Raw genomic sequence first — 17236 nt, forward strand, 5'->3', positions numbered from 1 at the left:
TGTCAATCCACGAAAATTGGTACCCACGAAAACAAATAAATCCACAGTGCATATATACCACCAAAAAAATTCACCTGAGTACAAGAAATAAAAAAACCTACAAGTATAAGAAGTTATAAATTTGTACCTCTGACTGAATTACAAAAAATGTAAAGACAACAGATATTTGATCGAGTTATTAAAATAGAAGCCATTTTTTTCTGATGTTAATCATATTAATAAAACATGGAATGATTTTGTAATAATAGCAACACTATAGACGAGCACAGATGAAAGTTTTCCATTGCTTCTCAATTAACAAAATCATTGTATTAATAACCTGAGCTTGGCATCTATCAGTAAAGTAATTACTTCGAAATAAACTAGGTATAAAAATATTATTCTGCAGAAGAAAACATTTATTGTAACTTTCTCTTGTCAATTGTAATATAGTTATGTAATTAGTGGTTGTACTTTATGTACAAAGAACACACCAGTACATGTATATTATAAATATTTTTATCAGTATAAAATTATACCAATGTATACTTACAGTAAAAGTTAAATGTCAAATTGTGGTAATTATGCATGAAATATTTGCAGCTGGACATTAAACAAGCTGCAATTAACTGGTCACTTCATTAGTTCTAATTTATATACAGATATACATGTACGAAATGGAAATAATGTTACAAAATTAATAAATCATGGGATTGCATAATCCATTCAAATATGCCACTCCATTTTGTAATGGGTTAATCATGAAAGCCAAATTGATAATAAGAAGTGAGACTTTATTTGGCAGTGATGCTACATAGTGATACAGTCTAAAATAAAATCAAAAATTTGCAAAAATTATTATAGATTAAAGGAGATATTCAAAAGACACCAATATAAGCAATAAGGCAAAATTCCCATGAATGGTTTATGAAACTTTTAAAAAATTCTGGACACACATAAAACCTAGGAAAAGCTGTACAAACTAATTGTATTACCATGGGAACACTTTCTTACATTTTTATGACTTTGTGTATCAAACCTGAGTTCACCTACAGTTAATTATTATCAGTTAATTCTACCACAACAGAGTGTATAATTTACTTGTTAATTTTCCAGGTCATTAGAAATAAGAATTTTTTAGGTTTGCACTCATTATATCAGTACAAATAAATGGTTTATAAGCGAACCAAGAAAAACAGTATTCAATTGTAGTTATATACAATTTGCATTAAATGACTTATCCTAAATTGTTCATAATAAATGGTATTGGTCTTTCACGTAAGACTCTATCATTATTTGAAATCATTTTGATAATATTTTGAATTTAAAATATTCATTGTCTGTCCATTTGGTTGATTTAAAGGATACTTGTTTAATTGTATGTCATACCAAAATCCCAGAGGTGGATTTAGGGGGAGGCACAGGTGCCCCCCTTTTCTGGGAAAAAAATGGTATATTATATAGGGAATCAATGAAGCATGACCAGAGTGGGCCCCCACTTATGAAAATTTCTGGATCCGCCACTGAATCCTGCTAATTTTATTCTGATCAGTAACAAATAAAATAAGATCATAGAGAAGTGGGGTATTTAGAAATAAGCCGACATTGGGCTTTGCTCATTGTTGAAGGCTGTACAGTGACCTATAGTTGTTAATGTTTGTGTCATTTTGGTCTTTTGTTGATAGTTGTCTCATTGGCAATCATACCACATCTTCTTTATTATATTACCCATAGGCATAAAATCATAAAATAAAAAAACAGAACGATATTTAGTAAATCTGACCTGTGAATTCCTATTTACTGTAAAGTATTTTGGATTATATTTTCAAAGGATATACTAGGTTATTTCATCACAAGCAAAAAAGATCCACCATTGACAAACATCAAAAATTAACGATTATAAGTCTTATATACATGATGGAATTGGGAAATTGTGAACGTGTATTCCCCACACACCCCTACTTTTTCTCCTTTCCAATGAGGACTTTGTTTAATTCAGTTGTCTGTCTTTAGAAAAAACATGAAATATTTTCTCAATAAGAGAGAAAAATTATGTGCCTGTTAGCCTTGAACTGGTTCTCTGTTGTGTTATTGTCCTTGCTTATGTTACGTTTGTCCCACACAATACTGACTGGTATATTTCAATCCTTGGGGAAATGAATATTTAGATCTATTTGTTTTACAGTGCCATTTATAAATATAATAATTCTAGCACTGACTGTGAATTAATTAACACAAATTAATTATTTCTGACAGAGATTTTTGTGTGGAGGTTTTTCTCGACATTGAATGTTTTAGATCAATAACTGCAGCAGCAGAGTGTATTCCCCACATCGTAGATAGATCTTGTGGTATTGATCTAAGTTTAAATATCACTGTATGATAATGCCTGTGTCTACATTGTACTATCCCATTGCTGTAACTTACAATTAGATTAATTTCTATATATATATAGTAAATAGTGTTAAATCTGTTGATTTATGGATAGTAAATATTGTGAGGAATAAACAATATCTGTTTTGGTAATGTATTACATTTTTTTCTGTTTGTTTACATTTTTCTAATGTCATTGATTTTTTTACTATCTACATTAAATGAGAATAGAGAATTTCAAAGAATAATAATTTATTTTGTGTTTTGTCATGTTTTTCCCAGCAGCTGTTGTTTTCTACATACCAATCTGTTGTTTATGTCAATTTCATTGACCTTTTATGTCGTAGTCCATATACTGTAAACTTCTCAGATCAGAACCTCCACGGAAGGATTTCAAGCACTCAAAGTACACACTGATGCATCAGTCTTATAGTCATATTATACAGGGGTGGAACCAGCCATTTTTAAAAGGGGGTTCCCAATATAGGATTAAGGGGGATTCAAACTATATGTCCTTATTCAAATAAATTGATCGTCCCAAGAAAAAGGGGTTTAAACCCCTAAACAACCCCCTTCTGGACCCCCCACTGTCATATTTTGAATATATGCTATGGCCGCGAATAGGAACAGAGTGTCAAAGCCAGGGCTGCAATTAATTTAACTTCCCCAGAATACACCATTGGTTAGATTTTTTGCTTATTTTTTGAAAACCCACATATTCATATAATTATTCTTGTTTTTATGAAGAAAAAAAACATCATTCAATTCATTAATATTTGATGTAAAAGTTTTCCATCAAATTTCATATTTTTAACATCTCAAAGTAGGTGGGCTGGACCCATTTCAGCGGCACTTCTGTGTATTGAACTTCAGAACCTTATTACCTCCCTTTCCCAGGTTTTTTTTTGTTAAATAATTAAGTTGTTGCAGGGTACATGGAACTTAACCAGATGTCAGTACGACCTATTTAGAACACTCCTGTGTACAATTTTGGCCTGATTTTTATGAATTTTATATCATCAGTAATGATCAGTTATTGCCCTTGTTCCTAATGGATAGATAGAATATGTGCAATGTGGGGGGATGGGGTGGGGTAGACAGTAGAAATCTGTTCTTTTATTAAAAATTAAATTGAAATTTATACCTTGATGGAAAATATTTATATGCCCTGAGGAATGATCACACTCTATTATTACAACTTGAGTTTTTGTCGAGCCTGCAACTTTTTGAACATAGGGATAGTGATCCGGGGGCGGCTACGGCGGCGGCGGCGGCGTTAGCTCACTTCTTAAAAGCTTTATATTTTAGAAGGTGGAAGACTTGGATGCTTCATACTTTGTATATAGATGCTTCATGTTACGAAGTTTCCGTCAGTCACATGTCCAATGTCCTTGACCTCATTTTCATGGTTCAGTGACCACTTGAAAAAAAAGTTCAGATTTTTTGTAATGTTGAATTCTCTTATATTATGAGTAGTAGGAAAACTATATTTGATATGTGCATACCTTGCAAGGTCCTCATGTCTGTCAGACAGTTTTCACTTGACCTCGACCTCATTTCATGGACCAGTGAACAAGGTTAAGTTTTGGTGGTCAAGTCCATATCTCAGATACTATAAGCAATAGGGCTTGTATATTCGGTGTATGGAAGGACTGTAAGGTGTACATGTCCAACTGGCAGGTGTCATCTGACCTTGACCTCATTTTCATGGTTCAGTGGTTATAGTTAAGTTTTTGTGATTTGGTGTGTTTTTCTCATACTAAATGCAACAGGTCTACTATATTTGTTGTATGGAATGATTGTAAGGTGTACATGTCTAGCGGGCAGATGACATGTGACCTTGACCTCATTTTCATGGTTCAGTGGTCAAAGTTTAGTTTTTGAGTTTTGGTCTTTTTATCTATTACTATATGCCATAGGTCAACTATATTTGGTGTATGGAAATATTTTATGATCTTTATGTCAGTTGCGCAGGTTTTATTTGACCGTGACCTCATTTTCACGGTTCATTGCACAGTGTTAAGTTTTTGTGTTTTGGTCTATTTTTCTTCTACTATAAGTAATAGGTCAACTATATATGTTGTATAGAAGCATTGTTAGCTGTACATGTCTGCCTGGCATGGTTCATCTGACCTTGACCTCATTTTCAAGGTTCATTGGTCTTTGTTTAGTTATCTTGATTAATGTTAAGTTTATGTGACAGTTGTAATAAAGCTTTATACTTAGGACTATCAATATAATATCAATGATTAGTACAGAAGGCGAGACATTTCAGCGTGTGCACTCTTGTTATCACATTGTCTTTTATGTCACAGGAAACAGTATTTGAATATTGTGGTTTATTTTTTTAATGTTGCTACATCAGATGTAAAAACAAATGGATCACTCATCTTGGCTTAATTTCATATGAAAAATTTCTACGGGTCAGCATATCATCTTTAACTGCACTTTCTGTTGCCATCGACGTAGACTTTTTATGAAAGAAGTTGAAAATACTTTTCTGCAATAGTTCAAATTTGAATATTGATCAGATTTGATGATTTTGTGCAGAGTTAGACTTAGAAAATTCATACAAATAATTAGTTTACCCCACTTTTTAGGCTTGCTTGAAGATATTGACTTGACATTTGACAGGCCCGTTTTCTAAGCCAGGAATTTTCAAGGGGGGGGGGGGGGGGGTCGTTGGAATCACAAACTCGACTTGAACAGTCACAATTCGAACAGAACATTGACTTTAACAGTGCTTATTTGTTTTCAAAGGGGGGTTCATCCAAACCCCCCGAACCCCCTGAACCCCCTGGCTACGGGTATGCATTTGATATATTGTTTACACCATAACAAGTTATAGATCAAGTAAGCATTTGTTTCCAATACAATGAATGAATTTTTAATGTTAGGGTATTCTAAGACTTCTTGTGAGACAGCAGATGGGATGAATGATTTGTATTGTTTACAGACAGATATATAACTTCCTAGCCAGTGATTAACAGCCTTACAGGTGCTTGTTTTAATCATTTAGTAATCAACAGGTGCTTATGTTCTTATCATAAGTAAAGCAGGTTAACACAGGTACTTGTAATGTTTACATTTTCTGCCAGAGTATTTTACACAGAATTTTGTTGTTTATATTTTTTGTCAGAGTATTTTACACAGAATTTTTTTGTTTATATTTTTATGTCAGGGTATTTTACACAGAATTTTGTTGTTTATATTTTTTGTCAGAGTATTTTACACAGAATTTTTTTGTTTATATTTTTTGTCAGGGTATTTTACACAGAATTTTGTTGTTTATATTTTCTGTCAGAGTATTTACCACAGATATGAATAACATTAGAGATGACTGACACGAAACAATGCAGAAACCAGCACAACATACAAGAAAAGTGTTTAGTATGACACCCATTATCACTCAACTAGTATACATATTTTTAAGGGGCCAGCTGAAGACCCCCTCTGGGTGTGGATTTTCTCAATACATTGAAGACCTGGGCATTGGTGACCTTCGGCTGTTGTCTGCCCTATCATGTCAGGTTGTTGTCGCTTTGACACATTCCCCATTTCCTTTCTCAATTTTATTAAAATGCTTTTTCATTTTTTAGTCTACATTTTAAAGATCACAAACATCACATGGAAAGATACCTTAAATACTTATGATATCTTGAAATAGTTAGTGTTCACTTGTTGATAGATTATCAATGTAAATGTATTTATTTATGATATGATATGTAAAACTAATATAGCTTATGATTTGAGGATGGATGATAATGTTCTGAAGATATAGCTTGTATTTTGGGGAGGATTATATATAATATGCAAGAATGTGCAGAGAAAATTTATATGTTATTAAAACATTCAGCAGATTTTTACAAAGTTATCTCCCTTTAGTGTTATGTACCACCTTAAATACAAGATATTAACTTACTTAGTATAGTAACAATTTTATAGTTCTTTTAAATCCACATCATTTGAACTCTGTTTTACAGTTGTTTCATTGGCAATCATACCACATCTTCGTATTTCATATATAAGATATAAAATTTCACCCCTGTAAATTTTTTTTACTGAGGGTATAGTTTGACGGTCTAGATGGTCGAGAGACCCGCTGTAGCCTGTCCACGTCTAACGTACAACTTTAGGATTTCGAAATATGTCAAAATATCCCAAGAAACTTTTTGATTATGTAGAATTTCTTTTTTTCCAAATACAGATAGAATCTCTGATGACATAAAACATATCTGAATTTTAAAGACCTTTGAAGTATCAGTATTGAGTTAAATCTACTTTAACAGAACTTTGGTCTAAGATATCTAAACTTTTAAAAATATCTAAAATAGGTGAATATGTACATGATAAAATATTTAAAGGAAATTTCAAATTGAAAGGATTTGGTGAAATTTCTTTAGTAGGTGAATAATTGAATAGACAAAGACAATTTTTCCAAGATTATTAAAATAACAAGATTACTGGTAGGTGGAATTTTTATGGATATATATAGACAATACTTTAGGATAAGGGTAACATTTCTAAAATTATATCACGTAAACAAACCTTATAGGTGGTAATTATGTCAAATCAAATGGGTTAAAGATTCCTATCAAAACTATTAAGTGTGTTTTTGTAGAGAAACCATTTAATTTTCCATTACTGTGTTGATGTTTTCTGATTAACTTATAACAATTACTCGCATCACTTATTTTGTCTTTGAACTATTTATCCCCCCTCCATTCATTCTCTGACCTAATCAACGCCAGTTTGATTTAGAATGAAAATTAGTGGCGTTATTCCAGTATGTAGGTTCCCCATTACTCCCATCGCTAACTTAAATCTTCTTGGTGTTTCATTGATCTTACAAAAACTTAGAGATATATTTCTATTTCTAAATGTCAAAGTTCATACTTCCAACTTCTGTGCTAATTATACTATTTATTTTGGTAAAATGTCAGAGTTTAGTGTGTGTGGAAATGTGTTAATTTATTTAGATCTAAGATATTTATTTCATCTAATGGATTATATTTTCTTTAAACGTGATAAAAAAGTTAAAATGGATTATTTGTGGTATAAAACTGAAATCAGGTTGGTTCTCTAGGGTTTATTTATTTTCTACTTTTAATAGCATAAATCTTGTACAAGTCCTTAACAAATCATATCTCTTTTAATGTGTCATTAATTTGTCTTTTTGTCGAGCCTTCGACTTTTGTCGAAAAAGCGAGACTAAGTGATCCTACATTCCGTCGTCGTCGGTGTCGTCGTCGGCGGCGTCAACAAATATTCACTCTGTGGTTAAAGTTTTTGAAATTTTAATAACTTTCTTAAACTATACTGGATTACTTCCAAACGTGGACAGAAGCTTGTTTATGATCATAAGATAGTATCCAGAAGCAAATTTTGTAAAAATAAAATTCCATTTTTTCCGTATTTTACTTATAAATGGACTTAGTTTTTATGCAGGGAAACATTACATTCACTCTGTGGTTAAAGTTTTTAAAATTTTGATAACTTTCTTAAACTATCCTGGGTTTGTACCAAACATGGACAGAAGCTTGTTTATGATCTAAAGATAATATACATAAGTAAATTTTGTAAAAAGATAAATCCGTTTTTTTGGTATTTTACTTTTAAATGGACTTAAGATTTTCTGCCAGGAAACAACACATTTGCTCTGTGGTAAAAAATTTTAAAAATCTTTTAACTTTCTTATACTCCTTTTACTTTGTACCAAACTTAGACAGAAGCTTATTTATGATCAAAAGCTAGAATTTAGAAGGAAATTTTTTTAATATTTTGTACCTGTGTAGTGTGTATCTGTATTTTACTTATAAATGGACTTAGTTTTTCTTCCAGTTAACATAGCATACAGTCTGCAGTTAAAGTTTTTAAACATTTATTAGATTCATAAATTATCCTTGATTTTTACCAAACTTGGACAGAACTTCAGAAGCTTCTTACAATCAAAAAATAGTATCAAAAGGAACATTTTTTATTGATTTTTTTCCTCATTTTTGTTGAGCCTGTGATTTTCAGCAAAAGTAGGCGAGACACTGGGTTCCGCGGAACCCTTACAAATTTTTTGTTTAATATAATGGAATTGGAATTGGTGCAAACCCCCTTGAAAACAGCGTTCTGTTTGAATTGTGACTGTTTAAGTAAGGTTTGTGAGTCCATGTAATTACAAATGTACTGATATTAATCTTTTTAATAGAAATTTATTTGATAAAAATAAATGTTTTCAAAAAAGTGCTTAAATATTAGAAACATGACTTTGTATATTTCCTGTATATATAAGTTCATAGAGGTGTAAATCACTTTTCCATCTTATACTTAATATAAAAAGGTGTGATTTAAATCTCCTTTAAAAATGCTGAGTAATGGTGTTTAAGTACTCTCTGACTGTTATTTAGGTAATTTCAGTTTCAACTTTACCAAACTTCTGTAAATTGACCTGTCAAATAAGCGAAATGTAAGTTTACTTTTGTGAAACCTTCCCAGTTATAATTATTAATTGAAACAGGCAGAAAAAAATTGAAGCAAGTTGTCATTCATGTTTTATTTGTGTGTGTGGTTGCTGTTTTTATCTCCCATTATTTCTTAATATTAAAATATGAATTTATACACATATTTCATGTATTTACCACTGGTATGTATAGTACAAATGCTTGTCAAAAGTTAAAAATAGATGTTTGGATACACTGGATATATATGTTATTTGATTTTAATTACTGAATGATTTAAATCCTATTTTTTTTATTAAAGTAATGTTTTTGTTACCTATAGATCATGTAGATAATACTGTAAAAGTTTGTTTCATTATTATACTTCAATAATAATTCTGGATACAACATGTTTTTCATACCCACATTGTTATTATTTAAACTATGTACATATTTTTTTACCCCTGATTTTTCGTTTGCTTACATTTCTGAAATGATGTGTGGTATGTAAACAAATAAAATACTTTAGATTATCTGTACATGATTATACTGCATTCATATTGGACTTTGAACAATTTTTTTGTTGTTTTTTTCCTTTGAAAAGGTAAGGTTTTGTCACTTTCATGGAAATTTAGAAAAGATTTCATACTAGATTAATGACAATTAAAAATAAATACAATTAAATGAATAATGATTTCAGTTTATGTAATTTGTAAACGTAGATTTGTGTACATGATCGTCATTTTCTTTGTCTTAAAACAGAATAGTAGGTATCAAAATTTATAATGTAGTTTGGTGAGTTTCACAATTGACAATTCAATATAAGATAAGATATTTTTTTCCCAATTAAGGGACCCATGTAGAGAAAAAGAATTTAATACAATGATTTTTATTTGACACAAATAATTTGAAAAATCATATAGAAATATGAATATTATGTCTAACGAAATTTGAGGATTGAAGTTGTAATGTATAGCTAGTCAAATAGTTGAAGTCATTATGACAAAAGAAAAGAAAATTGATTGCAAAAACAGGAAATAAATATGAGAAGTAGTTTTTATCAAGCCAGCAACTTTCGTTGCAAAAAAGGTTTACATAGGGATTGTAATCTGGCAGCAGCTGTGTTAGCTAACTTCTTAAAAGCTTTATATTTTAGAAGCTAGATGACCTTGATACTTCATACTTTGTATATAGATGCCTTATGTTTAGAAGTATCTGTCTTTTATAGTCCATTGTCCTTGACCTTATTTTCATGGTTCAGTGACAACCTGAAAAAAGTTAAGACTTTTTGGATTGTTAATTTCTTTCTTATTAGGAGTAGTAGGGTAACTTGTAGGATAACTATATTTAGTACCTTTGAAGGTCTTCATGCCTGTCAGACAATTTTCATTTGACCTCAACCTCAGGGATCAACGAACTCGATTAATTTTTCATAGTCAAGTCCAGATATCAGATGCTATAAGCAAAAGGTCTACTATATTTGGCATATGGAATGATTGTGAGGTGTACATGTCCTCCTGGTAGGTGTCATCTGACCTTGACCTTGATCTCATTTTAATGGATCATGTTAAGTTTATGTGTTACTTGTAGTATAAAACTTTATTATTCAAGACTATCAGCATATAATCAATGTGGTTGTAAAGAAAGCATGTGTGCACTCTTGTATTATAGAGTGATTAAAGCTAAAGATTTAGGTACAAACTATGTTCTTGCACTATATGTACCTGTATGGCATTCCATATCAATTGTATACCTGCTGTTTTACCATGTTAATTCCAGTAATGAGTTGTGTCAACATTAATCATCTATTAACTACAATTAAAGTTACATGGCTTCATTAACTAAAACTTAATACATTTCTAAAATATAATAAAATCTGCATTTAAAACAGTATCTGAGTAAAAGAAGGCAACATGTAAACTCTTGACTGGACTGGACTGAACCTCACCAATGGACTGGATTAGACTATAAGACTGACTAGAAAGGGTTTAAAACTAAAAAAAAAGAAGAAAATCCATTTTCTTTAAAAAATAAAAAAAAAAGATGTGGTATAATTGCCAATGAGACAACTGTCCACAAGTGACTAAAATGACACAGACATTAACAACAAGTCCATTAGTCGATTCAAAGAGTCCTCTCCGTTCCTTTCAGGACTTTACATTTTGCCTAAAAGTAGTGAAGAAACCTTTAATGTGTCAGGTGGTTTTTGTCAGATTGGTAGAATTTTAATGAATATTTATTGTTGGTTTGAATAGGGTCTATCTATTTATGTTAAGGTAAATGGATTTTAATTAGTTTTCTTAATGATATTATAAACTTTAAAATTAAATACAGCTGATGAGTATATATATATATATATTACAGACAAGCATAAAATAAATTAATTTAAAGTTTTATCCATTAATTCCTTACAATAGGGTAATAAAATTTGAAATGACATGTATCCATTTTCCCTGAATACAGGATCACAATGTAATATTGTATCTGTAAATGTGTGTAGCATTTTGTTTTTATTTTTGTATGTGAGTCTTCTTATGATGAGTTTCAGACCTTTAGAATTGCTCTTTGGGAATCAGCAACCCTTAACCACACTCAAACTATTCCTTTGTGGCATCAGATATTTTCAATGGGACTTCAAAATTTTATCTGAAACCTGTGTGATGTCCAGTAATGGCAGACAAATAGCAATAAGATGTATACTAGATTTCATGACTTTTTTATTCATTTTTCAAAATGTTTTCAAACTGCCTGGTATTTGATGAAATTTCACATAACTTCTTACTTTGTCTCATTTCTATTAAACAAACAACAGCCTGTTTATTATGTCTGTTTAATGTGATTCAAGTTAAAATTGTTTGACAAAACTACATGTATATCCATTTTAAACTTCAGTTATTTTACATGCTCTTTTGCTTTCAAGTTCTTCTTCAATTAAAAATGAAATAGTTGTTGAGTGGAGTGCACTCGAAACCTATATACATAAATAAGCTATCATTGAATCAACATCTTAGCTAGCCTAAGAATTATGATCCACCTCCCTCTTCATTGCTCTCAGTGTAGAGGAGGAGGCTGGATCATATCCATTGGTTGGAGATAATGTAAGTCTGCTTGTTTTTATAATGCCAGTATAGCTTATAGCTAGTTTAAGCAATCAATGAAGGAGTTCCTAACTAGAGCTCTATTTATTAACTTCTTCTGCCCTTTCATCTTTAATGAAGATAATTTTTAGGCAATATAAGAGAGCAGTGCTTGTTTTTACCATACCAGAAGCTTTATGGTCTTCAATGAAGACATTCACAAGCCAGAGCACTATCAAGATGGATAGTTTTGTGCATCTATAGTGGTACTACTCTAACAACATGCAATGTTAAAAAAACCCAACCTAGACAGAATTTATTTTTGTTAGAGGTTAAATATCAAAAATGAATTCCTTCCTTCCCATCTTATTAATCATTACGGAAGACAATATTCAGACACTTGAGAAACAGGAAAATAAAACCTTTCTTATATGTTTTACCCTTGAAAAATCACAGAAAAAGAAATCACCCATTAATAGTATCATTAACATCTTCCCAATTGGTCACAGACATATAAGCTGTATGACACTAATAACAAAAAGACATCTAGAGCCCGTCTTTGTTTTGGTATTTTACAAGGTTGTTTTTTTTTGGCTGTTCTGACCCAAACATTATTAATGAAAACATTAAAACTTTTATATTATGTCATTCATATGGACATAAAAATGGAATATTAGTGCATAGAAAAAAGCTTCTTCAAATTCTGTCAATCCAGTTTAAAAAAAATAACTTAATAATTATAACAACTATGATAATTAAGCCAAACAATGTCAGAGCAACATAAAAATTTAATCTTAACATTGTAATTTTTGTATGGAAGTGAAAACTATATAAAGTTTCATATTAATATATTACATATAATGCCTGCTTAGAATGTAATTTGTATGAAGTATCATGGGAGTCGGTCATTAGGATGGCAGGGTTAATCCATACCATGAGAGACAACAAATATTGTCCTTTCATTAAACATGTTAAAGATCAAACCCTATAAACCTTGATGAAATAAGTACTGTACATCACTTGGGGGAGGAATGTAGTGTATGTCAATTTTTTTCCATAGAAAAGCTGCTAGTTATTGGAAAAAAACAAACAAAAATATGATTGATACAGTTTACATATGATCATCATTTCATTTTTATGGATAAATGTTAAACTCTCCAGAGAGCATTTATGCTGGAAGATGAAATATGCCTCAATTCCTGTTTGCCATGGTGTTGTCATTTTTTCTTTGATGTATGAGTTTTGAATGTTGCATCCCTTGGTATTAATTCTGCTGCTTATTTTTTTATACAAATGTAGAAGATTATACAAAAAAAAACATAATAGTTCTGGGAACACAGTCAATGACAGTAAAATTGAGAAAGGAAATGGGGAATGTGTCAAAGCGTGTGTATCTAATAATATATATGTTCCTGAATAGTTTAATCAGTAGTTATGGTACTTTTATGAATTTACTGTGGATTATTTATTATTCTTAGGATACCAATTTTTGTGGGTTTCGAGGGAACAGGTGAACCAAGAATTCAAATTTTCAAAGAATTACAAATTTTATATAGACTTTGTACAAATACATTGGCATTACCTCAAAATCAAATATTCACAAAAATGCAATTTTTCCTGAATCCACAAAAATTGATCCCCACAAAAATAAACAAATCTACATGCAGTCTCATTTTAGAAATAATTATTAAAATTTCTATTTCTACTTCCAGGTTTATAACTGATTACAACAAAGGAAAATGAAAATGAAGATTAAAATGATTAGAAAAATGTTTTCCAGAGAAGGAAGGGATAAAAGGAAGATTACATGACGTTTGTAAAAATTGTTAATTATTTTAATAGAGGATAATGATTTATGAAACTGCATTGGTATAATCCATATAAGGAAACCATAGTTGGATGTATTTAGTTTAGTTTAAGCAGAACATGCAGAATTGTTTGTCAAAATGTAGCTGTATGGAGTTCTAAGACAAAAGCCATGTGATACCTATGGAAACAATTTGTTCATTACTTATAACTCCAAAAAAAAGTTGATTCAATCATTCATAATTACAATACTTTTGAAATATTTTGTAAGAGACTGTGTGAATAAGTAAAGGATTTATTGACCAATCAGAACAGTTTTTGACCAATCAGATTACAGACACAATGTTAGTGAAGGAATATAGAATAGCTTTGCCTATGAGTGTTGAGGAGTACAGGATAGCACAGTTATATATGATTCAGGTTAGATATATGGTATATATATAGAAAAGAAGATGTGGTATGGTTGCCAATGAGACAACATACATAAAGAGACCAAATGACACAGAAATTAACAACTTATAGGTTACTGTATGACCTTCAACAATGAGCAAAACCCATACCGCAAATACTGTCAGCTGTATAAAGGCTATTTGGTCCATGTGAATTATTTTAAGTCCTTTCGATAAAACACAACCTAATAGACCAAGAGTCCATTAGAACTATAGTCCTTTACAATAAACAAAAAACAATTAGACCAATGGTGCCTGAAAACTTTAGTCCTTACGAAAAAACACAAACCAAAAAAGTCACCTTATTGTGACTCCAATCCAACTCTGCCTGAACAGTTTTTGCTCTAATTCCCTAAATACCACTTTTGTCAAGAAGAAGCAGCAAAAACACTTTGTCAAGAAGAAGCAGCAAAAACACTTTTGTCATGGTTAAGCTGACTGGAGTGACTTGCCCCACTCTGGGCCAGCTTGCAATTACTGTTATTTAATTATTCATAAAATTCATGCAAGACAATTTAAAAGTGTTTTCTGTACCTTACTTGTTATTAAAAAATGTGGTTTGTTCAGAACACTAGTCGCCTGGTAGCGTGAGCCCTGATTGAACCAACTAGATGTATACATACCATTATCAATTCAGCTTTAGTTTATAAAAGATCAGCATACAGTTTTAATGTGTAATTTTGTTTGATTGCCAGGTATACAGTATTTTTGATTGTGGATTGCTTATTTTAATTCCTCAATATTTTAACCCTAAGATCAAATTTTGAAAAATCCCCTTCAGGTTGATTTGACCTTTAGAGAGTTAAAATCAGGGACAAGAAAAAACCCCCAAAATGCAGTGGCGGATCCAGGGGGAGGAAGGGGTTGGAACCCCCTATTTTTTGGCCCATCAATGCATTTGAATGGGAGAATATAGTTGGAACCTCCCCTTTACTCTGGGTTGGGAACCCCCCTTTTTAAAATGACTGGATCTGCCCTGAAATACCTATTGAACCTAGGGTTTATTAATGGCCCAGGAAATCATTTAGTTCAAAATCTGCAGTAGTGCAAATGTATATTTGAAAGAAATGACATTTCAATCGATAAAATGCAGACAAATCCATGACATTTAATGAAATTGCATTCCAATATTAGACTGTAAGCTTGATGTCTGCACTCTGCACCCACACACATGCATTTTACAACAACTACAAATGTACGTCGTAATAGGAAAGGACATTAATAATTTATTACAGAAATCTCAAAAGATATAACATATTGTCTCTTTGACACATTCCTCATTTACATTCTCAATTTTATCAACATAAAAATATACATATATTGTATAGATCTGCAAGTTTATATAGTTTATATAGATAGATCAGCTAGGGGTTGTATTTGGTAGTCGTTTGCTGTAATTTGTTTTTAACTGGGTTTTCCAATCATGCCAATGGAAATACGGTTATTGATTTTAGGTTGAACTTGCTGAACAGCAGGTAGGCATTGTTTATACATGGCTCCAGTTGTTTCTGTGCCGTAATTCATAAAATTTAGAATGAAAATAAGGAATGTGTCAAAGAGACAATTAACAACATGACCAAAGAGTAAAAAACAGCTGAAGGTTATCAATGGGTCCTCAACACAGAGAGAAAATCCTACACCCAGGATAAACTGTTCAACTCATGACACTGCATGAATGCTTTTCAAAATTTAATATTTTGCTACTGATGGGGGCTTGGAGGGGTCCTGATCTCGAAATCCCGGCTTAAAAACATGAAATCCCTAGGTCCCGAATTTAAAAAAAAAAAAAATCCTGACATCCCAAAATAAAAAAAATAAAAAGTCCCTGATCCCTAAAGGATCAATCCCGAAATAACAAGCTTAAAAACACCCAATCATCAGGTGTCACGATAAATGGCCATTCCCACTCACTGATGACCAAAATTGAGTTCACATTTGATATATTAAAAATATTTTCCATTTTGACATTCAGGTGTCCTTGATTGATTAGAAGATGGCACTGTTTGTCATTTCCTGGCAATCATTATTAAACATGTTAAATGTTCAACCAGTACTAGTTCTTTTCATATTTATTATTTTGCTGCTGATGACAAAATGGAAGATATTATTGATATTTACAATTTCGTTTTTTACTGTTAATGAGTTATGGTCCTTTATTGATTAGAAAATGTCACTTTATGTCCTTTCTTTGCAATAACTTAAAAGATATTCAACCAATCATTATTATAGATATAAGATGTGTGAAATTTTATGTGCAATGAGACAACTATTCATCCAATTTGATATTATACTATACATTTGCTATAGTCTGTGAATGCAGGATTAAAAAATGAAAAAGCAGAAATATAGATTTCATAAGAAAAAAATAATACTAAACATGCTGTAGTAAAATACATGTTATATATTATTTTAGTGTACATGGATAACTGCAATGTTCGAAACTACCTGAAGACTCCCACATTACATTTGTAAAGTTCTATATAAGCTGATACAACATGCTAAATTAGAATCAGCTCTATCCTCTCTGACAAAGTCTTTATAAATATGATTACTTTGTATTACTGTAAGCTTAATGTATCTGATTGGAGGTGAACATGACATTTCTATCATTTTGTCTACTTCGACAACAGATCAAGGTTGTTTGAGTTTAGAAAATATCTTTATTGTCCAGAACATACATTTTAAAATGAGAACCACATTAGTATGAACTTGGCATTAATAAAATGGTCTTGATTTGCTGCTAAACATGAAGCAGCTTTGAGTTACACATTAAACATGTTTCTTGTTAATTTATTATACAGGATTGTAGGTATAATCCAATCCCAATAAAACATTTACAGTCAATATTATAGTCTTGATTATGATAATATTTTTCAGAAAAAGAGTCGAGATGAAAGCTCTGGTGAAGGCAGTGGTGTTGAAATTATCGTGAATGAACCCTACACGGATGGGCCAGGAGGAAATGGCCAGTACACATATAAAATCTATCACATTGGATCACATTTACCAGGTAGGAAAAATTCTTCCGAAGCACTTGAGATCACATCCAGTGTTTGGTGGGGTTGGTGTTGCTTAGTCGTTAAAAGTTTTTCATGTTATCATGGTTATGTTTGTTAACTATTCT

The 17236-nt window shown here is 31.3% G+C and overlaps 2 protein-coding genes across 5 annotated transcripts in view; both read left to right on the forward strand.

Moving 5' to 3' along the window:
• The window catches only part of LOC134728098 (uncharacterized), a 313423-nt gene that overhangs the window by 160782 nt on the left and 135405 nt on the right, over window positions 1-17236 (forward strand). The window lies entirely within an intron of this gene.
• LOC134728096 (protein retinal degeneration B-like) overlaps window positions 1-17236 on the forward strand; it is a 64698-nt gene that overhangs the window by 15829 nt on the left and 31633 nt on the right. For 2 of the 4 annotated variants that reach the window (XM_063592506.1, XM_063592509.1), the window contains exons 3-4: window positions 13570-14083; window positions 16990-17122. In XM_063592506.1, coding sequence (XP_063448576.1) covers window positions 14006-14083; window positions 16990-17122 — 211 coding nt within the window. In that variant the 5' untranslated portion in view covers window positions 13570-14005. Of the gene's footprint in view, window positions 1-9257; window positions 9385-13569; window positions 14084-16989; window positions 17123-17236 lie in introns of those variants that run through there. The other 2 variants (XM_063592508.1, XM_063592507.1) reach the window with 2 other exon arrangements.

The sequence above is a fragment of the Mytilus trossulus genome, chromosome 8, assembly GCF_036588685.1.
Source record: "Mytilus trossulus isolate FHL-02 chromosome 8, PNRI_Mtr1.1.1.hap1, whole genome shotgun sequence".
NCBI classification, from domain to species: domain Eukaryota; kingdom Metazoa; phylum Mollusca; class Bivalvia; order Mytilida; family Mytilidae; genus Mytilus; species Mytilus trossulus.